At 45.0% G+C, this 25,313-nt stretch overlaps 2 protein-coding genes across 7 annotated transcripts in view; both read right to left on the reverse strand.

Annotated features, from left to right (window-relative positions):
- The window catches only part of LOC123999059 (cysteine protease ATG4D-like), an 11,505-nt gene extending 6,107 nt beyond the window's left edge, over nt 1-5,398 (reverse strand). For both annotated transcript variants that reach the window (XR_006832386.1, XM_046304414.1), the window contains exons 1-10: nt 5,191-5,398; nt 2,363-2,603; nt 2,191-2,274; nt 1,887-2,060; nt 1,454-1,730; nt 1,297-1,364; nt 1,055-1,203; nt 871-949; nt 708-784; nt 310-429 (exon numbers count right to left, since the gene is read on the reverse strand). Coding sequence is in view for 1 of the 2 variants with exons in the window: in XM_046304414.1 (XP_046160370.1) it covers nt 310-429; nt 708-784; nt 871-949; nt 1,055-1,203; nt 1,297-1,364; nt 1,454-1,730; nt 1,887-2,060; nt 2,191-2,274; nt 2,363-2,597 (1,263 nt within the window). In the remaining variant the exon portion in view is untranslated. The remainder of the gene's footprint in view (nt 1-309; nt 430-707; nt 785-870; nt 950-1,054; nt 1,204-1,296; nt 1,365-1,453; nt 1,731-1,886; nt 2,061-2,190; nt 2,275-2,362; nt 2,604-5,190) is intronic.
- A 288-nt stretch (nt 5,399-5,686) lies between these two features.
- LOC123998812 (microtubule-associated serine/threonine-protein kinase 1-like) overlaps nt 5,687-25,313 on the reverse strand; it is a 78,184-nt gene continuing 58,557 nt past the window's right edge. For all 5 annotated transcript variants that reach the window (XM_046303983.1, XM_046303982.1, XM_046303985.1 and 2 more), the window contains 10 exons: nt 19,416-19,525; nt 17,810-17,970; nt 17,375-17,646; nt 17,046-17,276; nt 16,605-16,834; nt 16,295-16,417; nt 9,900-10,036; nt 9,577-9,764; nt 7,800-9,455; nt 5,687-7,253 (listed from right to left, as the gene is read on the reverse strand). In XM_046303983.1, the coding sequence (XP_046159939.1) occupies nt 7,210-7,253; nt 7,800-9,455; nt 9,577-9,764; nt 9,900-10,036; nt 16,295-16,417; nt 16,605-16,834; nt 17,046-17,276; nt 17,375-17,646; nt 17,810-17,970; nt 19,416-19,525 (3,152 nt within the window). In that variant the 3' untranslated portion in view covers nt 5,687-7,209. The remainder of the gene's footprint in view (nt 7,254-7,799; nt 9,456-9,576; nt 9,765-9,899; nt 10,037-16,294; nt 16,418-16,604; nt 16,835-17,045; nt 17,277-17,374; nt 17,647-17,809; nt 17,971-19,415; nt 19,526-25,313) is intronic.

The following is a 25,313-nucleotide window of genomic DNA, read 5'->3' on the forward strand; positions in this document are numbered from 1 at the left end:
ATTTGATCTCAAGTGTAAACAACATCATATTGTCCATGGTTCAAATTCATAGCCAGACATGGACACCACAAGTAAAATCAAGTTAGTCACATGCACAGGATACCAGGTGTAAACAGTACAGTGAAATGCATCCTTGCAAGCTTTCCTCAACAGAGCAATACCCATTTATAAAAAGAATTCACAATAAGTAATAAAGTAGTAACAAAATAAAAAAAATTATGTTTGGAAATATATACACAAAAATAATATACAGTATAGCGTAGATAAATAGTAGCAGCAATAGTGCCTGTGTGTGTGCCCCCCACATACCGTGCTAACAGTTGAACACAGTAACTCAAATTCCTTCTGGCTCTTGGCATAGAAGCCTATAGTGCAGCTGGGATCCATGCGACTGAAGGAGATCTTTCTGGGACACTTACAGTGAAACGACTGCAGGGGGAGTGGAGAGGAGAAGAAGGCCCCATTAAGGCGAGAGATGGTGGCGTCAGGGTAGCCCAGTTTCTAGACCGAGATTTTATCTTGATTGTATCACGAAAACGTGGCCAACAGGCACAGACAGGTCGGTAAGTAAGTGGCTTAGTGTTACACTGCTAGACCGAGATACAATCTTGGTCTAAGACCTGGGCTAGTGTTGTGGATATAGAATAATGTATAGGGTTTGCAAACAACACAGACAGCCTAAATAGAAAGAGAGTGCCTTCCATTACCTCTAAGGGGAAGTTATCCTGTGTAATATCCACTGTGGACTGGCTGTAGTGGGGGTCCAAGTACAGCAGCTGTTCGTCTAGCACAGGAGACATGAGCATGGTCAGAGTGAGGGTACAAGGAAGGTAAAATTACAGAATGACAACAGGAAGACCATACACCTACCTTGGTACCCAACGAAGAAGAGAGAGTGCTTGGGTTTACCACCAATGATTCCAATGCAGCATTCTAACCTCAGGAGATTCTATGGAAATAAAAACAAGAATGATTTACCAATCTCTCACTGTGTTCTGTGGTTGTCAGTGTCTGTGTGCATGTCTCTAGCATGTTACTCTGACTTGACACATACTTTGACACATTTGATGTAGGTGGGGTTGAGGACTTCTCCTCCCAGGCGCACAGGGACCAGGATGATGACAGACTTCCAGGCTGCACTGGGTCCTGTGGAGCCCTCAGATAGAGGTCTCTCACACAGCCTCACCACATCATCTATGTACACTACACAGGGACCACATAATGATACCACCTATTACTATAGTCTGATGGGCACCCTGCCAAATAGTGAGAATTAAATAACAAGGGAACACTCACCAGTGCAGTCCTGTGCTACATACACTGTCAGATTGGACACCTCTGCTGATGCTGCGTCAACAGCCTTACTAAAACAAACAGACACCCCACATCACTAAGGGTATTGTATGGAATGCAGATGGCTGGGAGGGGGCAGGTTTAGCTTCTAAGTTCTCACCGAAGAATGTGTGCTACGATGGAGGGGCCGTACCAGTCCCCTGCCTTCTTCCCTGCGCTTGTGCCCTGTTCCACCAGCTGGTGCAGCCCGAACGGGGCGATGGGATGGTCCCCAAACCAGGACACCACCCGTCTGTGAGTGACCTCAGTCCGGCTCTCCAGGAAGGACACTATGCTCTTCCTCCTTCCCTTCTTAGTCACCTCTGGACCCAAGGAGCGAGACTCCTGTACCTCCATGTCATCTTTGGACACATGGTTGGCAGAGAGCCAGGTCCAGCCTGGCAACAATAGAGAGACAAGGGACAAGGCTAAGTAGTGATAAACTGTAGTAGTGTGTTACTCAGGAGATACTTTGAGATGCTGCTGGAAACATGTACCTGTATGTATGTATATATGTGTGTGTCTCCCACGTGCACAAGTGTTTTGTCTTTTACCTGGCGGCAGCAGGTGTAGCAGCAGCCCCTGTGCCAGCAGCATCTGTCCACTGCGCAGCATGCAGCCCCACCCACTGTCTGTGGTCAGAGAGGAACCATCCAGCTGTGGGAAGCCCCGCCTGTACGTCAGCCACAGCAGAGTGGCAAAGGCCTGGCGAAAGCACTCCCTCTCCACTGACAAAACAAAGGACAGACACTGGTCTTGAATATAGAATTTTTTCAAATCCAGTTACATACCAGTTTACCATTAGGTGTGGGTCTTTTTAAAAGGGTGGAGTTACGCAACCAACAGAACATCTCTCACCTCCATGACTGAGCAGATAAGACTGTCCAAGCATGGTCAGAGGAGAGGTCTTGCTGAAGCGGGCCTTTGACTTGAACGACCAGCCTGGATGGGCAAAGGAAAACAAACTATAAAATGACAAGCAATAAGTGACTGGTCACTGTTAGGTCAAAAAGGTTTTAGGCACATATACCATATTTGACATTGTTCCATGCCGACACCAACTTGGACTTGAGTCTGCCTCTCTCCTCAGGTTCCTCTGGGTCATCCCGGCTCCCATCAGAGCCCTGAGTTCCCAGAGACATGGTGGAAAGGTGGAACCAATCATCTGGAGGGTCACCCTCAGGGCTCTGGCCCTCACAGGGAGAACTGGGGTTCATGACTACTGGGCTTGTCCAACTGTCTGGAGGTCGTTTCCTTATTGCCATATCAACCTGAGAGTGGACACACCATTGAGTATTCAGCTAAGAAGAAACCTTGATTACCTTCAGGGACAAAGCTCAGATGTAAGCTGAGAGATATTGGCTGCACAGAACATAGTAGTAGCTTATACTAAGTCTTCTCTCCAGGAAGTAGCTACAAACGTATGTTAAACTGCATCACATGTTAATAATTCCCCTCAGTGAGTTAGACTGAGGGCACGTGACTAGCTTGTGATGACAGTAGGAATTTCAAACATGGGTTTCTTTCAAATAGATAGACTAGAATGTTGTTGCTAGAAGATACCAACCCTACCGTTAGGCTTGTTTACACTGAGCTCGAAATGCAATCATGGTTAAATTAAGACAATGGGGAGTCAGTGCGAGATATGGGTCAGAATATAAATCTCAATGTAGGGATGGGATATGTATTATTACTAACATACGCTAGCTAGCATGAGGATGAAAAGGGCAGTTTTCCGGGAAAACTAGCAGTATTTCAATCTTCTCGATGCATCAATGTGGATAAAGCTAAAACTTGGAGTACAGTGACATCACCCATCCCTTTCTGAGCCATTTCTCCAGCTAGCTCCACAGTGTTTTAATGTAATCATGATTGTGTTCTGACCCCAGTACAGCTCAGTTTAAACAATCGTAACGGTAGGGTCAGTATCTTCTGGAAAATAATTGTGATACAGCACTTTCTTTTCAGGAGACACTGAAAATGCAGTTACACACACAGAGCTCCATCTGCCTTCACATGTAGCTAGAAAGATTTTATAGCTGGCTAGTCTATAGCGCATTCGGAAAGTATTCAGACCCCTCGACTTTTTCAACATTGTTACGTTACAGCCTTATTCTAAACTGGATTCAATATCACCCCCCCCCCCCCATTCTTCTCTGCGGATCCTCTCAAGCTCTGTCAGCTTGGATGGGGAGCGTTGCTCCACAGCTATTTACAGGTCTCTCTAGAGATGTTCAAATCGGGTTCAAGTCCGGCCTCTGGCTGGGCCATTCAAGGACATTCATAGACTTGTCTCGAAGCCACTCCTGCATTGTCTTGGCTGTGTGCTTAGGGTCAATTGTCCTGTTGGAAGGTGCCCCTTCACCCCAGTCTGAGGGCCTGAGTGCTCTGGAGCAGGTTTTCATCAAGGATCTCTCTGTACTTTGTTCTGTTCATCTTTCCTTGATCCTGACTAGTCTCCCAGTCCCTGCCGCTGAAGAACACTCCCACAGCATGATGCTGCCACCACTATGCTTCACAGTAGGGATGGTTCCAGGTTTCCTCCAGACGTTGAAACTTGGCATTCAGGCCAAAGAGTTCAATCTTGGTTTCATCAGACCAGAGAATCCTTTAGATGCCTTTTGGCAAACTCCAACCGGGCTATCATGTGCCTTTTACTGAGGAGTGGCTCAGGTTTGGCCACTCTACCATAAAGGCCTGATTGGTGGAGTGCTGCAGAGATGGTTGTCCATCTGGAAGGTTCTCCCAACACCACAGAAGAACTCTGGAGTTCTGTCAGAGTGACCATCAGGTTCTTGGTCACCACTCTAACCAAGGCCCTTCTCCCCCGATTGCTCAGTTTGGCCGGGCGGCCAGCTCTAGGAAGAGTCTTGTTGGTTCCAAACTTCTTCCATTTAAGAATGATGGAGGCCACTGTGTTCTCGGGGACCATCAATGCTACAGAAATGTTTTGGTAGCCTTCCCCAGATCTGTGCCTCAACACAATCCTGTCTCGGAGCTCTACGGGCAACTCCTTCAACCTCATGGCTTGGTTTTTGCTCTGACATGCACTGTCAACTGTGGGACCTTATATAGACAAGTGTGTGCCTTCCCAAATCATGTCTAATTAAATTGATATTTACCACAGGTGGACTCCAATCCAGTTGAAGAAACATCTCAAGGATGGTCAATGGAAGCAGGATGCACCCGAGCTCAATTTAGAGTCTCATAGTGAAGGGTCTGAATATTTATGTAAATAAAGGTATTTTATTTTTAATACATTTGCAAACATTTCGAAAAACCTGTTTTCACTTTGCCATTATTGGGTATTGTGTGTAGATTGATGAGGAAGCTCATTTATTTAATCCATTTTAGAATAAGGCTGTAACGTAACAATATGTGGAAATACTTCAGAATACACTGTATATCAGTAACGTTAGCGAGCTAACAATCTGTGATACGTTGTGTGATAAGTCAGCACCTGAGTTGTTTAACGTAAGTAATAATATTCGTGTTGACAACCAGCTAACATTACAGTGACACGCCTAGGGTTCAGATAACTACATGTCTCAACATTACAGATGCATAGTTAACATGTTTTCCAACACATTGGCAAGCACGTTGGTATTCATTTGTCACTGGCGAGCTTATTGCCGACTGAATGTGTTCGAACGTTGCATTGTAAAAATATAGCTTTCAAATCTTAAGCGAACTCAATGCAGGCTTAATGACTTGCTAGTGAGTGAGCTAATAACTAATTGACAGCGGGTTAACTAGCTAGCCAACGACATCCATGTCTTTATTATATTCTGTAAACAAGCTAACATTAGCTGTTCTCTCCTGAGCTCTTTATAGTTGGTCGATAATTTGTCCTCTTACCTTTATTTACATATCTGTCATCTTGTATGTTTCACTTACAAACTACTTACTGTCAACAAAATAAGCAAAATAAAATAAGCGTCGGAATTGGAAATGCCTTCCAATAACAAGTTATCCCATGATTAGCTAGCGGCCTGACTTCCTGTTTGTCTACTTGGCAATCGGTAGCGTGATTAGTCAATAAAGGACCAACGTTTCATTTACCCTATGCATTTACCCCCATTTATTTACTCCGTCCACAGCGGGGTGTTCTGCATGACGTAACGTTTTGGAAAGTTCATATATATATATGCTACGTAAAAAAAAACATTGCCTCTCTGACGTATAGAATAAGGATTTATGTACTACTCTATTCATGAAACGTCTATCTGCAAGGTTGGGAAAAGTTTTGCTGAACGTGGCCCTGCTGTAGACCCCTCTGATATCCATTTAGAAGTTGTCTGTCAAAGTTATGTATGACAACAAGAACACAAACAGGTACATTATAATTTAAGGATTCTCTTTAAGTATTTTATTACTCTTTAGGCTTTTTTTGCATTGGTTTCATAACAGTGCCTAGGGAATAAAATAACATGGACAACAATGAACTGAGAGAAGTGTCATAAAAAAGTCAAAACTCACAAATAAGTCAACATGGACAGAGGCCATGGTGTATTGCAACTCTCTTATGGAATGACAGAAGTATAACTGCACAAAATAGGACAACCACACATATTTGGTAAATTCTCTCATTTGTAGACTTTACAATTTAGAGATATAAATAACGATTCAAAGAACAATGCACAAGTAAACCATTTGAGAGCAATTTGAGAAATAATCAAATACAATAAATAGTGTAATAAATAGATAAATACATTTGACACAAAATAAAGTGCAATTTCCACACACACCCCCGCATACACAAACACAAGCTTTTAACTAGCATTCATCTAAATAAGAGCTGTTTGTTTTCTCCTAGGAGCACTGTATCTGTACCATACAGCTCTCTTTATCGGTCATAATACAAACAACAAAAGTTTTCAAATTGTATTTAGACAAACACGTTTCTAGTAGCTATATGAATGGAACAATGGTTACAATAGAACATAATGAAGATATGAGGGTAATAATAAAATCTAATCTTGTGTCATTAAATTGTGAACTAATTATGTGTAAATTACATTTTGACCTCAAATGCTGTGATGGCCACAAGATGGCAGTCTGATACAGGTATGGGCATGAACATATTAAGTTACGTCACTGAGGAGAGCGCTGCCTAGGTCTCGGGTGGGCTCTCAGATCTCACTAGGAATTCTACATAGAACTTGCATATCATTACATATCACTGTAAACAACATGTTATCCCTCAATTAAAACTGGCACTTTTATTCGCACATTACATTATACAAGGCTAATTTTGCATACATTGAAAAGGGAGAGAGTTCTAGCCTACATTGCCAGAGTACGAGTAAGTCTCAAAGAAGACTCCCATTCTATAGTATCTATTTCATCACCTGACTACACTTAATTAACACAGAGACATATGGGTTCCACTTCTTTAGTTCAATTCATTAGCACTGTATTCATGTCAGAACCTAAATAATTGCACAATTCACAATGCCCACTGGGCACAGACGTCAATTTAATGTCTATCCCATATTAGTTCAACGTAATTTCATTGAAATGACGTGGAAATAACATTGATTCAACCATTGTGTGCCCAGTGGGTGGAGTCAATGCAGACAATTCGGAAAACAATATCTGCTCTGCTTGGCTTATTGCTTGGCTTACTCCCTAACATCCGTTCATGGGTACATTGTAGGGGACACACAGGAAAATACCTAAAAATCCCATTGCATAGTGTCCCTGTGCAAGTTCAGATAGTCCACCTAAATCCAACCAGGACTCAGCCCTTAAAACACTCAAACAAATTCATTCAGCTCTTCTTTACACAATACAATTCCAAGTTCCATATTTAGCAAGCAGGTCATCATCTTAGTCCAGTTAGGAACACATCTCAATGTGTTACACCAATGCATGTTACACCAATGCAACAATTCTTCTCTCAATCTTTTCTCCAGGTACTGTGTGAGAAAAAGAACAAGGTCTTTGTATTATCTTCGTATTTTAACTGACTGAAAAGATAGCATCGAAGTTGACGGACATGGGTAATGCTCCTCATGGTGACATACTGTGACAGAAGCCTGCCTATTGACATGCTGTTTACTTTGGGAACATGTGGGGGCTGTTGACATGATGTTCACAGTGTTCACTACCATCAGGTCTGTTAGATGTTTTTCCCCATCTCTTTAAATATTCTCTTTCATCTCTCATGTACAATGTGGAACATGCAAGAAGACACGCTTTTACTATATACATTACACATACAGTACATACATACACACATTTGAGAACAGCATTAAAGCACATTCCTCCACATATTCTTGTTTTATCTACAGGTCTGTATTTTCTAGCTATTTGGTGTGTGTTTCTTTAGGCGCACATGTTTTTGTCCCTTTTTTGAGGGTGCCCTGTCCGTGCCTGATATGGTGGCATGATATTCCGGTCCAAAAGGCATTTTCTGGGAGATCCCAGAGGTCCCTCACTCGCAGATCAGGAGTGGTGCTTACCTGAATTCCTCGTGTTTGCCTTTTCAGGCTGAGCTGAGCCGGAAGGACTTTGAGATGTCCCCTGAGCCCCCCATCGACTACCTCCAGACGGAGCCTCAGACTTTCCTGCTGAACTTCCCCGTTTCTCCTCACCACCCTTGGGCCCTTCCTGGGATCCCATCTTCATAGGCCCCAGCACGTTTTTGGCCACACTGGTCAGCTGAGTCACAAAGCTTGGCTTGTCACCAGGGGAGACGGGGCGTGACTTGCTAGAGCAGGGGGAGGCAGCGGTGGAGGAGGGGGACATAGGGTTCTCCTCCACCACCTCCAGGTGACTCCTCTCCTCCTTGGCCCCTCGGTAGCTGCTCAACGGGACAGAAACCTTGTCTGCTCTGGATTTTGTTGAAGCAGGAACTGGGCCTATGGTAAGAGGGGATGTAGCCGGGGTTGGGGCTGGCGCTTGGGTTGGGACTGAAGGAGCAGGTCCTTTAACCTTGGTCTCAGTGGCTTTGTCAATGCCACCCATCCCTCCTTTCAAAGTGCTCTCTCCCATCTGTGTGTCTTTACTTGCCTTGGCCAACTCTGTAGCTCCCGCCCTCTGTGTAGTGACTTTGTCTGGGCCCACACTCCCTTTCTCTTCACTCTTCTCCTGGTTTCTGCTTGCTGGGGTGGTGTCTGTCCGGACAGCCTGGTGCTTACGCTCCTGGGAGAGCGGACTCTGGGATGTAGCCTGGACTGGGGCCCTCTCAGTGAGTTTAGGGCCTCCACTGGCTGTTTCAGAGCTTGAAGCACTAGAGCTTAGAGGTCTGTCTGCTGGGCTGGACTTGGCCCCTGGAGTGGAGAGGTTTGAGGCTGGGCTAGGCTGGGCCTCACCTGGTACTGGGGAAGCTTTTCTATTCAGAGCCTCACAAGGGGTTAATCTCTTAGCTGTCTCACCAGCGCTGGTCTTGGGCTCTACTTTAACAGGTGTGCTGTCAGTGTGAGGGTCAGATGCTGTAGTCTGGGCAGCTCTCTCCCTCCCTGTCTGCAATGTGTCCCGGCTCAGGGGCGACTCCTGTCTCCCTAGCCTCCTCACAGGCTTCAGGCATCCTGTCTCTCCAACCGTGGGGGGAGAGGGGGAGGAGGAAGATGAGGGAGAGGGGGGAACGGGCCCGTTCTCTCCTTCCATCTCCAGCAGACTCTGCAGGCTGTGCTCGCAGTGGAAAGACTCCCTCCTGTAGTCCCCATGTGACACCTCCAGGCTGTGCTTACGCATTGACACCCCCCCTGCAAGGGGGGAGGAAGCTGATGACGAAGATGAAAAGGAGGGCAGGAGGGTCGCGCCCAGTTTCTCTGACGACTGAACCCGCTGTAGCAAGGGTGAGCGGGGGGGCTCTGCGCTTTTGGGCCTGGGACGGGCCACAGGGGGAGAGGAGTGGAGCTTGGCTGGGAAGGCCTGAGTGGTGTTGGAGCTACCCACCGTGTGGCCAGACAGGGGTGGGGGAGAGGAGGTGGTGGGGGAGGGTGTGTGGGCCAGGGGGGACAGGGGGATGTTGCCAGCTGACTTGCAGCGGGCTGAGCGGTACTGGCGGTGCAGCTTGGGGGAGAGGCCGTGCAGGGAGCTGGGTCTCATGTGCTGGGAGGCAGCCGGGGAGTTAGGGGTGCTGGAGACTGGAGAGCTGCTCTGAGAAGAGTTGCCTGAGGAGTGAAGAGGAGATATAGCAATAATTCAAACTGTATTATTTTGTTATGTTAGGGTGCAGATGATAAGAGGAGTGCTGTACAGTAATGTAGGTAGAGTATTGCCCTTCATACTGACCCAGGTAGGTGGAGTCGGGGGTGGAGCGGTAGCTCTGTGTGGGGGAGTGGGCAGAGAGGTTGTGGGTGGGGGAGCCTGGGAGGCTGTCCCCTGATGACAGAGAGCGGTTCAGAGAGGACAGGCTGCGGCTGGTGTGGAGCAGGTTCGACTGCTTAGTGATCTTCCTGAACAACGAGCTGCGCTTCTTACTGGGAGTATGAAGTGAAAAGAGAGAGGTGGGAGGATGAGAGAGTTAGAAGAACAGAGTCAATGACATTGATTTTCTAGAGCGCTCATCTGAAATCATAGTGTAGCATCTGCTGTGCAGAGAAACCCACTTGTACCTTTCTTGTCCCTCCTTAGCCCCTGTCTTCTTGTTGCGCCGTGCCATCTTGGACTTGTAGCTGGACTTGCGGGCAGGACCAATCTTGATGGAGGTGTTTTCAAAGGGAGTGGTGGTCACCGTCACATTGTTTCCACTCTGGAGAAACAACGGAAACAAAAAAAGTACAGTATAAACTGCTTGCACAATTATTAGGCACATTTTATTCCTCAGGATTCATTTTATTGTTGAACAAACACAATGCTCTCAGTCAATCCAAAATGTTATTGCATCTCAAACCTGAATGTTTAACAAAGGAATGGTGAGGTTTGTCTATCTCTGGGGAATATATAAGTGTTAGGAAACTATTAGTGTGCACAATTATTAAGCAACTAAACTACAAAAATAATTTGTCTCAACTCACTTTTTATTCTCAATTTTTAGAGTAAGTGTAACAAACAAGTAACACAAAATGACAATTAACTAAGTTTGGCCTTTCAAAAATATTCAGTGACCAATGTAGCCACCCTTCTTTTCAATAACTGCCTTGAGCCTTCCATCCATGGAGTCTGTCAGTTTCTTGATCTGTTCACAATCAACTTTCGCTGAAGCAGCAACTACTGCCTCACAAATGCTGTTCAAAGAGGTTTATTGTCTTCCCTCACTGTAAATCCTTTGAGAAGGGCCCACAAGTTCTCAATAGGATTTAAGTCGGGTGAGGAAGAGGGCCAGGTCATTATTCTGGCATCTTTGAGGCCCTTGCTGGCTAGCCAAGCAGTGGAGTACTTGGATACACGTGATGGAGCATTGTCCTGCATAAAGAGTTCATCTCAGCCTATGCCTCCCTCCAGTCCCTCGACTTCTTGGCACTGACAGAAACATGGATCACCACAGATAACACTGCTACTCCTACTGCTCTCTCTTCGTCCGCCCACGTGTTCTCGCACACCCCGAGAGCTTCTGGTCAGCGGGGTGGTGGCATAGGGATCCTTATCTCTCCCATGTGGTCATTCTCTCTTTCTCCCCTTACCCATCTGTCTATCGCCTCCTTTGAATTTCATGCTGTCACAGTTACCAGCCCTTTCAAGCTTAACATCCTTATCATTTATCGCCCTCCAGGTCCCCTCGGAGAGTTCATCAATGAGCTTGATGCCTTGATAAGCTCCTTTCCTGAGGACGGCTCACCTCTCACAGTTCTGGGCGACTTTAACCTCCCCACGTCTACCTTTGACTCATTCCTCTCTGCCTCCTTCTTTCCACTCCTCTCCTCTTTTGACCTCACCCTCTCACCTTCCCCCCCTACTCACAAGGCAGGCAATACGCTCGACCTCATCTTTACTAGATGCTGTTCTTCCACTAACCTCATTGCAACTCCCCTCCAAGTCTCCGACCACTACCTTGTATCCTTTTCCCTCTCGCTCTCATCCAACACTTCCCACACTGCCCCTACTCGGATGGTATCGCGCCGTCCCAACCTTCGCTCTCTCTCCCCCGCTACTCTCTCCTCTTCCATCCTATCATCTCTTCCCTCTGCTCAAACCTTCTCCAACCTATCTCCTGATTCTGCCTCCTCAACCCTCCTCTCCTCTCCTCCCTTTCTGCATCCTTTGACTCTCTATGTCCCCTATCTTCCAGGCCGGCTCGGTCCTCCCCTCCCGCTCCGTGGCTTGACGACTCATTGCGAGCTCACAGAACAGGGCTCCGGAAGGCCGAGCGGAAATGAAGGAAAACTCGCCTCCCTGCGGACCTGGCATCCTTTCACTCCCTCCTCTCTACATTTTCCTCCTCTGTCTCTGCTGCTAAAGCCACTTTCTACCACTCTAAATTCCAATTATCTGCCTCTAACCTTAGGAAGCTCTTTGCCACCTTCTCCTCCCTCCTGAATCCTCCTCCCCCCCCCCCTCCTCCCTCTCTGCAGATGACTTCGTCAACCATTTTGAAAAGAAGATCGACGACATCCGATCCTCGTTTGCTAAGTCAAACAACACCGCTGGTTCTGCTCACACTGCCCTACCCTGTGCTCTGACCTCTTTCTCCCCTCTCTCTCCAGATGAAATCTCGCGTCTTGTGACGGCCGGCCGCCCAACAACCTGCCCGCTCGACCCTATCCCCTCCTCTCTTCTCCAGACCATTTCCGGAGACCTTCTCCCTTACCTCACCTCGCTCATCAACTTATCCCTGACCGCTGGCTACGTCCCTTCCGTCTTCAAGAGAGCGAGAGTTGCACCCCTTCTGAAAAAACCTACACTCGATCCCTCCGATCTCAACAACTACAGACCAGTATCCCTTCTTTCTTTTCTCTCCAAAACTCTTGAACGTGCCGTCCTTGGTCAGCTCTCCCGCTATCTCTCTCAGAATGACCTTCTTGATCCAAATCAGTCAGGTTTCAAGACTAGTCATTCAACTGAGACTGCTCTTCTCTGTATCACGGAGGCGCTCCGCACCGCTAAAGCTAACTCTCTCTCCTCTGCTCTCATCCTTCTAGACCTATCGGCTGCCTTCGATACTGTGAACCACCAGATCCTCCTCTCCACCCTCTCCGAGTTGGGCATCTCCGGCGCGGCCCACGCTTGGATTGCGTCCTACCTGACAGGTCGCTCCTACCAGGTGGCGTGGCGAGAATCTGTCTCCTCACCACGCGCTCTCACCACTGGTGTCCCCCAGGGCTCTGTTCTAGGCCCTCTCCTATTCTCGCTATACACCAAGTCACTTGGCTCTGTCATAACCTCACATGGTCTCTCCTATCATTGCTATGCAGACGACACACAATTAATCTTCTCCTTTCCCCCTTCTGATGACCAGGTGGCGAATCGCATCTCTGCATGTCTGGCAGACATATCAGTGTGGATGACGGATCACCACCTCAAGCTGAACTTCGGCAAGACGGAGCTGCTCTTCCTCCCGGGGAAGGACTGCCCGTTCCATGATCTCGCCATCACGGTTGACAACTCCATTGTGTCCTCCTCCCAGAGCGCTAAGAACCTTGGCGTGATCCTGGACAACAAACTGTCGTTCTCAACTAACATCAAGGCGGTGGCCCGTTCCTGTAGGTTCATGCTCTACAACATCCGCAGAGTACGACCCTGCCTCACACAGGAAGCGGCGCAGGTCCTAATCCAGGCACTTGTCATCTCCCGTCTGGATTACTGCAACTCGCTGTTGGCTGGGCTCCCTGCCTGTGCCATTAAACCCCTACAACTCATCCAGAACGCCGCAGCCCGTCTAGTGTTCAACCTTCCCAAGTTCTCTCACGTCACCCCGCTCCTCCGCTCTCTCCACTGGCTTCCAGTTGAAGCTCGCATCCGCTACAAGACCATGGTGCTTGCCTACGGAGCTGTGAGGGGAACGGCACCTCAGTACCTCCAGGCTCTGATCAGGCCCTACACCCAAATAAGGGCACTGCGTTCATCCACCTCTGGCCTGCTCGCCTCCCTACCACTGAGGAAGTACAGTTCCCGCTCAGCTCAGTCAAAACTGTTCGCTGCTCTGGCTCCCCAATGGTGGAACAAACTCCCTCACGACGCCAGGACAGCGGAGTCAATCACCACCTTCCGGAGACACCTGAAACCCCACCTCTTTAAGGAATACCTAGGATAGGATAAAGTAATCCTTCTCACCCCCTCCCCCCTTAAAATATTTAGATGCACTATTGTAAAGTGGTTGTTCCACTGGATGTCATAAGGTGAATGCACCAATTTGTAAGTCGCTCTGGATAAGAGCGTCTGCTAAATGACTTAAATGTAAAATGTAAATGTAAAGATCATGGCCTTCTTGAATGCTGAGGACTACTTCCTGTACCACTGATTGAAGAAAGTATCGTCCAGTTTCAGTCCATCTTCAACCTGATAAGGTCCAACTACCTCATCCTTAATGATAGCAGCCCATTCCAGTACCCCTCCTCTACCTTGCTGGCGCCTGAATCGAAGTGGTACCCTGTGTCCATTACTGATACAGCTACGGGCCCATCCATCTGGTCCATGAAGAGTCACTCTCATTTCATTACATTTCATCTCTCCATAAAACCATAGAAAAATCTGTCTTCAGCTATTTCTTTGCCCAATCTTGATGCTTCAACTTGTGAATCTTATTCAGTGGTGGTGGTGTTTCAGCCTTCTTGACCTTGGCCATGTCTCTGAACACTTGACACCTTGTACTTCTGGACTCTCCAGGTAGGTAGCGGCTCTGGAATATGGTGGCACTGGAGGATAATGGGTTCCTGGTAGCTTGATGTTTAATTCTTCTCAAGTCTGGAATATGGTGGCACTGGAGGATAATGGATTCCTGGTAGCTTGACGTTTAATTCTTCTCAAGTCTGGAATATGGTGGCACTGGAGGATAATGGGTTCCTGGTAGCTTGACGTTTAATTCTTCTCAAGTCTGGAATATGGTGGCACTGGAGGATAATGGGTTCCTGGTAGCTTGACGTTTAATTCTTCTCAAGTCTGGAATATGGTGGCACTGGAGGATAATGGGTTCCTGGTAGCTTGACGTTTAATTCTTCTCAAGTCTGGAATATGGTGGCACTGGAGGATAATGGGTTCCTGGTAGCTTGACGTTTAATTCTTCTCAAGTCTGGAATATGGTGGCACTGGAGGATAATGGGTTCCTGGTAGCTTGACGTTTAATTCTTCTCAAGTCTGGAATATGGTGGCACTGGAGGATAATGGGTTCCTGGTAGCTTGACGTTTAATTCTTCTCAAGTCTGGAATATGGTGGCACTGGATGATAATGGGTTCCTGGTAGCTTGACGTTTAATTCTTCTCAAGTCTGGAATATGGTGGCACTGGAGGATAATGGGTTCCTGGTAGCTTGACGTTTAATTCTTCTCAAGTCTGGAATATGGTGGCACTGGAGGATAATGGGTTCCTGGTAGCTTGACGTTTAATTCTTCTCAAGTCTGGAATATGGTGGCACTGGAGGATAATGGGTTCCTGGTAGCTTGACGTTTAATTCTTCTCAAGTCTGGAATATGGTGGCACTGGAGGATAATGGGTTCCTGGTAGCTTGACGTTTAATTCTTCTCAAGTCTGGAATATGGTGGCACTGGAGGATAATGGGTTCCTGGTAGCTTGACGTTTAATTCTTCTCAAGTCTGGAATATGGTGGCACTGGAGGATAATGGGTTCCTGGTAGCTTGACGTTTAATTCTTCTCAAGTCTGGAATATGGTGGCACTGGAGGATAATGGGTTCCTGGTAGCTTGACGTTTAATTCTTCTCAAGTCTGGAATATGGTGGCACTGGAGGATAATGGGTTCCTGGTAGCTTGACGTTTAATTCTTCTCAAGTCTGGAATATGGTGGCACTGGAGGATAATGGGTTCCTGGTAGCTTGACGTTTAATTCTTCTCAAGTCTGGAATATGGTGGCACTGGAGGATAATGGGTTCCTGGTAGCTTGACGTTTAATTCTTCTCAAGTCTGGAATATGGTGGCACTGGAGGATAATGGGTTCCTGGTAGCTTGACGTTTAATTCTTCTCAAGTCTGGAATATGGTGGCACTGGAGGATAATGGGTTCCTGGTAGCTTGACGTTTAATTCTTCTCAAGTCTGGAATATGGTGGCACTGGAGGATAATGGGTTCCTGGTAGCTTGACGTTTAATTCTTCTCAAGTCTGGAATATGGTGGCACTGGAGGATAATGGGTTCCTGGTAGCTTGACGTTTAATTCTTCTCAAGTCTGGAATATGGTGGCACTGGAGGATAATGGGTTCCTGGTAGCTTGATGTTTAATTCTTCTCAAGTCTGGAATATGGTGGCACTGAAGGATAATGGGTTCCTGGAAGCTTGATGTTTAATTCTTCTCAAGTCTGGAATATGGTGGCACTGGAGGATAATGGGTTCCTGGTAGCTTGATGTTTAATTCTTCTCAAGTCTGGAATATGGTGGCACTGGAGGATAATGGGTTCCTGGTAGCTTGATGTTTAATTCTTATCAAGTCTTTTGCAGTTCATTTGTGCCTTTTCTTCTCCATGCGTTTTTTGCGCCCCAGTTGACTATTCACAACAAAACGTTTGATGGTCCGGTGGTCACGCCTCAATAGTTTAGCTATTTCAAGAGTGTTGCATCCGTCTGAAAGGCGTTTGACAATTTGTGACTTTTCAGTGTCAGTTAAATCTCTTTTTTGGCCCATTTTACCTGAGGTAATGAAGCTGCCTAATAAATATGCACACCTTGACATAAGGTGTTATTCACTTTCGCCACGCCCTCCCTCATCACACAAATACATATCACCTGAAAATGATTCCATCCAAAAAGCATTCAAGTTTATATGGTTTGGAGTTGGAAAATGTGCATAGAAATAATGATAAGATCAGAATACTCACTTGCCTAATAATTGTGCACACAGTGTATGATAGGCTTCACCTGTATTCTATAATGTAGAAAAAAACACCTGTTGTTTCTTTCCTTTCCTCTCACCTTCAGAATGAGCTCCACCACCTCAGTGTGCACCAGCCCGTGGACAGACTCCCCGTTCACATGAGTGATGAGGTCACCAGCGCAGAGTCCCGTCTCCTGGGCAGGGCCTCCGTCCTCCACATGCTGTGATTGAAACAGATCAACATCAATCAAACAAGTAATCATGCTATTCGACAAGTCTGTTTTTTCCACTACAATTGTAGCGATGCTTTGTTATGATACAGAACTTCTTCAATAGAGTGATGTCTACTTAACACTACTTTCTTCATAGAAATGAACACAGAACATATCATCTCTATCGCTGTCTCACCCAGACCACGTGGTGTACGCTATAGACATCACTGTCTCCCATGTAGACTCGAATGGCTCGGAGGGTGAAACCGTACTTCTTCCCAGAGCGGTGGATGGTGATGGGAGAACGCAACACGTTGACCGTGGGTGAGTAGTCTCGGCTGGGTGAGGAGTCACGAGACGACAGGTCGGAGGATATGGATCGAGGAGACATGGGGCTGGCCAGGGGGGACATACCATGCTGCTCCACTGAGGAGGGGGGAGAGAATCACAGGAATAAAGTGTGAGAAAAAACATCTGAATAAGTCAATTGAAGGTCAAAGCAATAGATATAGTCTTTAAGAAATGTACAATTTTCCATAACAAGCCCAGTTAACCATTTTACTGTTTAACATTAATATTGTCATTAGCAACAGACAGCCCCGTTCTTCTCACACTCCCTTGCCTTCCAGCTCCTCACCTGTAGGTATGATGACAGACAGGGCTGTGGTGGAGGCAGACTTGATGACCTTGGTCACGGGTCGCGAGTTGCGTTTCTCTCCCTCAGCTGAGAGCTGGCTGTGGCGGACCCTCCTCAGGACCAGTTCGTTGGTGGCCCGGGACCCCTGGGGCTCTGTTGCCCCAGCAGTCACAGTACTGTTGGGGCTGGGGATGACTCCCATTGGTACATCAGCTGGCCTCAGAAGCTTGTCTGGAGCAGAGCAGAAAGATGGAGGAATAAAATCATGTAGGTATCAAAGTGTATGTCAAGCCAGGATTCATCCATTATCTAATGCCAAATGCCCTCACCTCCAGCAGTCAAACCGTTGCCCTCCTTTTCCTTCCTAAAATCCCCCTGGCTGGATGTAGTGCCCATGGATGTGGTGCCCATGGCCCCCTCCAGAGATGTGCCCCTGGCCTTGACTGGGGGCTGCCTGGTGGGCACTGGCAGCTCAGGATCGGCCTCTAGTGGGGAGGCGAAGCGGTGAGTGTCCATGAGGGCAGAAAAGCGTCGCCGGGCCCCAGATGGAGGACTGGAGTCACTCTCAGTGAAGGATGACTCTGAGCATGACAGTCGCTTCCTACACACAACACAACATAAATATAATGTATTTATAAAAACAAACAATGACTAATGATAATGAGAGCCTTGATAATGAGGACCAACAATGTCACATTTCCTACTTGTTATGCAAGGTAAGAGGGCACTAGTACGAGTCAGAGTACAGTAGTGGTCATACTCACATCTCAGGTGATCCTGTCCTCCAGCTCTTATCTCTCAAGGTCAGGCTGCCCAGGCTCTCTCTCTTGGCCGCCCGGTCCTCCCTGGGGCCCTTCTGCTCCCGCCGGATCACCGTTGGGGGCTTGTGCTCCAGCTGGGACAGGTGCTCCATGCTGCTGTACACCTGTAGTTCCCAACAGAGAGAGGACCAATAAGCTTTCAGCACCCACAGAGGGAATAATTACACATTTTCCCTTGATTCTTTCTCTTACAATGGGTTCAGTGATACAATTAGCTTTCACAGATTAGTCAAGAAGGGGAGATCTGAGCATCTGAGATCTGAGATCTGAGGCATGTGTGTCAATAAAATCCAAGGTTACCAAAAAGGTTCTTTCATGACTTAGTCTACCATGTGTGATAGTCACGTTAAGTCACTTGGCTCAGACGTATGTCTCTTTCTGCTCAGATCTCCCCTTCTTGACTAATCTGTGAAAGCTAATTGTGCTACTGAAACCATTTTAAAAGAAAGACTCATGAGAATTTAGGATTATGAGATTTACTGACAGGCTTTAGGGAAGGTACGTTTACATGGCCTAGACTTGTACAATCAGGGGCATCAAGTTAATCTAGATCAGCAAGGAGTGTTGGAGAAGGGAGGTAAGACAGAATAACCAATTAGGCCGAAGTATAGGTTTTACGTTAACATCAATTAATAGCCCAGGCGTTTATTTGCTTGAATCACTGAACACAACAGCCGCTTATTAGACACAGGCTTCTATTTGAGTCATGAGTCTCTTTCCTTAAATGCACACAGCGTTTGCTCATTTGCTTACTTCATTGTTTAATTCCAGCATTCACTTCCAGTATTTTAATCAATATCTTAATTTCCTGCACAAATGTGCTATCATTCACACACTGTGCCACATTTATTTTGTCTTAGTTTGCCTCTAATAAAAATGTATAAAAAACCCCACCCTTGACAAAATAATTATTCTCCTCTTTGAATGTGCATTTTTTCTGCAGTTCTTACTTTCGTCACTAGAGTGAACAGCTGATTTCTGGAGGGTCTGTAACTGGCAAGCACAGTTTTTGTGCTTGCCAGTTAGCTAGCAGTTCTCATCTGTTAGCAGCCAATGGCTAGCAGTTCCCATCTGTTAGCAGCCAATGGCTAGCAGTTCTCATCTGTTAGCAGCCAATGGCTAGCAGTTCTCATCTGTTAGCAGCCAATGGCTTGCAGTTCTCATCTGTTAGCAGCCAATGGCTTGCAGTTCTCATCTGTTAGCAGCCAATGGCTAGCAGTTATCATCTGTTAGCAGCCAATGGCTAGCAGTTTCTTACTGGTGATAAAAACTGCTGATTGGCATCACTTTTTCGAGACATTACTGAATTATTTAATGTAACAAATTAAACATTAAACCATGTAAAAAATGAATGGTAATTCATGGTAATGTTGTAAACAATTCATTTAGACCCCGTGTTTATTTGAAACAGGTGTTTATTAGCTGAAATGTGTAGCGTTGGCCGGCTATAAAAATGGACAGGTCGGCTATTTGAGACTGTGTTTAATTGAAGTTTTAAGGTAAGTTTAAAGATGAGTAAGTGTAAAGATGAGTAAGTGTAGAGTTTGACCTTGCTGAAGCGAGGGGAGCAGGACGAGAAACGACGGATCTCGACAGGTTCATCATCATTGGTGTCGTCCTCATCATAAGAGTGGACGTGGTGGTAGCGGTCTGAGCGGGCTGGGGACGGAAGAGGACATGACACACACACACACACACACACACACACACACACACACACACACACACACACACACACACACACACACACACACACACACACACACACACACACACACACATACAAATGAAAACAGACAAATAGCATGGACAAGTGCCTCAAAGCTCCAAACACAGCTAGTTCTTATCTCTATCCCTTATGCAAGTGGTATTCAAAGTTGGGGTTGCGACCAAACCAACATTTTTTAGGAACAAAGATTAAAGATTATTGTATGGGACAATATGTAAACCTTTTTGAGAAATACTATTTTATTATGTAAATGTATTTATTGGTTTCTTTGATAAGAGATTCAAATGTTTTTTTATTTATGTTTTGTTTGAATATCCGAAACATACAATATACTTGCATTGAAGCCGCTCAACAACTACATCATACCAGTCATCCAACAGATTCCCATTTTGAGCGACACACAGAAGCAGCCAGGGTTAATGCCCTGCTCAAGGGAACGTTGACAGATCTCCCACAAGGCCAAAAAATGTGAACCCGAACCCTCCAAAATCCTCCCCACAGTTCCCCAATTCCCCAACAACCAAGAGAATGAACTAAAGAGAAAAAAGGAAAAGACAGATGAAAACAGCAACCAATGCAATCATTTAAACAAAGGACATCATGGACAACTAAAATCATAACAGCAAAGCCAACTGTATATGTTTGTGTGCATGTCTGGCACTATTACATGTATGTGTGTGTTCTTGTATGCGTTTATTTGAATGAGAGTACGTGTATATGCATGTGTACAAACACCTGCACAGCATCAACCTCAGGCAAACCGGCATTAGTTGTAAAAACACTACCCCCCCCCCCCCAGTGTCATTCAAGTATACTTTTTATTATGTTTTTACTTAAAAATATATATATATCTTTGACCATCATTCTATCTCCTGCACAGCAACTCCACTCCCACTTGTCTCCAGTTCCACATCCCAACCCTCAGCTTCCCTCAGCCCATCCCATCTATCTCTGCTGGTCACCCACTTCGGGTTTCTATGCAACACATATCTTTCAACTATGCTGTGATGTTTAACGTACAATTTCGAATAGAATCGAATAGAATCCACAGATTGCAAGTTCAAGATAAATATGTTTACAAAGAGTATTAGTATATTAGTAATTGACTGACCCGGTCTCTCCAGATCTCCTGACAGTACTATTTCTACGGTCAATTTTAGATCAATGCTATGCATTTTCAGCCATTCCTGAACCTGAGACCAGAAACAGGCTACCTGAGGGCAATACCAAAATAAATGGTCTACTGAATCTGTATCCTCACAACAAAACCTGCAGAGCTTCGATGATTTTATTCCCCAAATATTCAACATTTTGTTGGTGGCAAGAATTCTATATAATCATTTTAGCTGAAAAGGCACGAAGTCTTGAATCTTGCTTTGTTTTATATATCAACTCATACATACACCTTGTACCATGGAATCGGTACATCAAAAATCTCTTCCCAACTATTTTGCAATCTGTGTGGCACAGTTGTCAGCATCCTAGTCCTCAAATGAAACTGGTATACTTTTCTATTTATGCTATTTTTATTCCTCCGCCAGTTTTGATCCTTTATATTGGGCAGACAGAACAGTTCCCTACCCCCTCCCGCAGACCAGTACCCTTGCCTCCTCCATTTTAGGGGTAATGCTGTGATCAATTAGTTGTACTCTTGGATCGAGCAGATCTTCCCGTACAATTATGTTAACTCCATGAAGGACATAACTCTTCCATTCCAATTTACAATATCATTAAAGAACAAAATACCCTTTTCAAACTTCAAACTTTCCCTTAAATACAGGTGTTTTACCAACCAGCACATTTGAGTTCAGCCTTAATATTTGTTCTATCTTTTCAGGGGGATGAAATTGAAATTGTAGCCAGCTCTGCAATGCTTGTTTGAAAAAGAGAGATACTTTGAAGAAAGTATCATTTTCAATTAATCAGAAAGGCCATTTTTAAACAATGGATGAGGTTTTCTTAGTAATCTACTTGAGAACCATTTAGGGTTCAAATAAAACTTTTGAATAAGTGAAGCTTTTAGAGAGATGTTTAGTGCTTTTATATATAATAATCTCAACCCATCCAATTCATATTCATTATATAGATAGGCATGTTTAATTTTGTCTGGTTTAGCGTCCCAGATAAAGCTAAATATTTTTTCCTCATATGATTTGAAAAAGGAATCATCAGGAGTAGGCAACACCATAAGTAAGTGAGTAAACTGAGATATGATAGACAGGTATTTACCTCTCCATGGTTACAGGATTTTGTCTATTTTTACAAGTTTTCTATTGAAATTCATTGTGAAGAGCTTATTTATATATTTTGTCATATGAATACCAAGTATGTCTACTTCACCATCAGCCCATTTTATAGGTAAACTGCAGGGTAATGTAAAAGTTGTATTTTTTTAAAGATCCAATACATAATATTGTACACTTAGCATAATTAGGTTTTATTCCAGAGAGTACAGAAAAGTTATCTTCAATGAGATATTGAAGAGATCTAGCTTGCAGACTTAATATAAAACTTGAGTCATTGGCATACACGGACACCTTGGTTTTTAAGCCTTGGATTTCTAATCCTCTAATGTTGTTATCGGATCTGATTTTAATAGCTAACATTTCAATGGCCATAACGAATAGATATGGTGACAGCGGACACCCTTGTTTAACTCCTCTTGACAATTCAAAACTCTCTGAGAAGTAGCCGTTATTTACTATTTACACCTGGGGTTGCTATACATTAGTTTTATCCATTTTATAAGAAATTGAAAAAATCCAGGCATTTCTAAATAAAATCCACTCTTACTTTATCAAATGCCTTTTCAAAATCCGCTATAAATACCAGGCCTGGCTTCTTAGATGTTTCATGATGTTCTATTATTTCTAGTAGTTGTCGTATATTATCGCCAATGTATCGTCCATGTAAAAACCTGTCTGATCAGGATGAACAATACCTGGTAAAACCCTTTTAATTCTGAGTGCTATGCATTTCACAAGTATTTTGCATCACAACATTAAAGTGTAAGGGGCCTCCAGTTTTGTAGATAGACTGGGTCTTTATATTTGCCATCTGGGTCTTGTTTTAATAATAGCGAAATCAGACCTTCCTGCTGAGTACCTGACAGACTACAATTTCTATAGGAGTAGTTAAAACAATCTAACAATGGAGCTTTTAGTATATCAAAAAGGCTTGGTATGGGCCTCCCGGGTGGCGCAGTGGTCTAGGGCACTGCATTGTGGGTTCGTGCCCAGGCTCTGTCGCAACCGGCCTCGACCGGGAGGTCCGTGGGGCGACGCACAATTGCCCCAGCGTCGTCCGGGTTAGGGAGAGTGGCCGGTAGGGATATCCTTGTCTCATTGCGCACTAGCGACTCCTGTGGCGGGCCAGGCGCAGTGCACGCTAACCAGGTCACCAGGTGCACAGTGTTTCTTCCGACACATTGGTGCGGCTGGCTTCCGGGTTGGATGCGCGCTGTGTTAAGACTTGGTTGGGATGTGATTCGGAGGACACATGGGTATCGACCTTCGTCTCTCCCGAGCCCTTACGGGAGTTGTAGCGATGAGACAAGATAGTAACTACTAACAATTGGATACCACAAAATTGGGGAGAAAAGGGGGTAAAACATTTGTTTTTAAAGGCTCTACCGGTATGCCATCAAGACGGAAAGGATTTAATAGCCTCAAAAATGTATTCCTCTGTAATTTGGCCTTCGCACTGATCTTTCTAATTCAAATGTTATTGAAGGTTATTTGTTGATGTAAAAATCAACATATACAGTGGGGCAAAAAAGTATTTAGTCAGCCATCAATTGTGCAAGTTCTCCCACTTAAAAAGATGAGAGAAGCCTGTAATTTTCATCATAGGTACACTTCATGACAGTCAAAATCAGAAAATAAATCCAGAAAATCACATTGTAGGATTTTTAATTAATGTATTTGCAAATTAAGGTGGAAAATAAGTATTTGGTCACCTAAAACAAGCAATATTTCTGGCTCTCACAGACCTGTAACTTCTTCTTTAAGAAGAAGTTACACTTGTTACCTGTATTAATGGCACCTGTTTGAACTTGTTATCAGTATAAAAGACACCTGTCCACAACCTTAAACAGTTACACTCCAAACTCCACTATGGCCAAGACCAAAGAGCTGTCAAAGGACACCAGAAACAAAATTGTAGACCTGCACCAGGCTGGGAAGACTGAATCTGCAATAGGTAAGCAGCTTGGTTTGAAGAAATCAACTGTGGGAGCAATTATTAGGAAATGGAAGACATACAAGACCACTGATAATCTCCCTCGATCTGGGGCTCCACGCAAGATCTCACCCCGTGGATTCAAAATTATCACAAGAACGGTGAGCAAAAATCCCAGAACCATATGGGGGGACCTAGTGAATGACCTGCAGAGAGCTGGGACCAAAGTAACAAAGCCTACCATCAGTAACACACTACGCCGCCAGGGACTCAAATCCTGCAGTGCCAGACGTGTCCCCCTGCTTAAGCCAGTACATGTCCAGGCCCGTCTGAAGTTTTCTAGAGAGCATTTGGATGATCCAGAAGGAGATTGGGAGAATGTCGTATGGTCAGATGAAACCAAAATATAACTTTTTGGTAAAAACTCAACTCGTCGTGTTTGGAGGACAAAGAATGCTGAGTTGCATCCAAAGAACACCATACCTACTGTGAAACATGGGGGTGGAAACATCATGCTTTGGGGCTGTTTTTCTGCAAAGGGACCAGCACCACTGATCCATGTAAAGGAAAGAATGAATGGGGCCATGTATCGTGAGATTTTGAGTGAAAACCACCTTCCATCAGCAAGGGCATTGAAGATTAAATGTGGCTGGGTCTTTCAGCATGACAATGATCCCAAACACACCGCCCGGGCAACGAAGGAGTGGCTTTGTAAGAAGCATTTCATGTTTCAAATATTTTTATTAAACACACACAAGAATGGTGTATAGGTATACATGACAGGTATACAATTCTTATCTAAACATAAAAGAGCATACAGGAACAACAAGACCCAGAGTTCTGGGTGCAGAACAAATAATACAAAACACGACATACAAAACAAGGACACGTAGAAAGAAAGAGGGAAGATGTCCCCCCTATCCCCCTATCCTTCATCCCCTATTCCCCCCCCCCTCCCAACTGCTCGGGTGGTAGGGCCAGCACACGCTGCCCAAAGGTAGATTAAAATTTTACCATTGAGAGTGCGTTAATAAGTACAAATTCACAGCGCCGTCTCGTCCAAGTAGGAGAGGAAAGGCTGCCAGATTTTATCAAATGTTGATAATTTATTGTTCAGAATATATCTAATTCTTTCTAAGTGTACAGTGTTTGCCAATTCACTGAGCCATAATTTGGTAGAGGGCGCTTCCCTCCTTTTCCAAAACAACAAGATTAGTTTTTTTGCCGAGATGAGACCATACGAGATTAGTTGTTTTTGGGGGTTGGTTAATCTGTTTAGGGACTCAGATACTCCCAGGATTATCAGAAGTGGGACTGGATCTATTGAAGTCTCCAAAACTTCAGAGAGGATCCTAAAAATTCCACACCAATAACCATGCAAGCTAGAGCATAGGGCAAAGCAGTGTAGTAGTGTACCCTGCGCAACCTGACATTTATCACATGTAGGGGATGTGTCAGGAAATATCCTATGCAGTTTAGTTTTGGAATAGTGTAATCTGTGTAATACCTTGAATTGTATGAGACGATGTCTGGAATTAA

This window comes from Oncorhynchus gorbuscha, linkage group LG16 (genome assembly GCF_021184085.1).
Source record: "Oncorhynchus gorbuscha isolate QuinsamMale2020 ecotype Even-year linkage group LG16, OgorEven_v1.0, whole genome shotgun sequence".
NCBI classification, from domain to species: domain Eukaryota; kingdom Metazoa; phylum Chordata; class Actinopteri; order Salmoniformes; family Salmonidae; genus Oncorhynchus; species Oncorhynchus gorbuscha.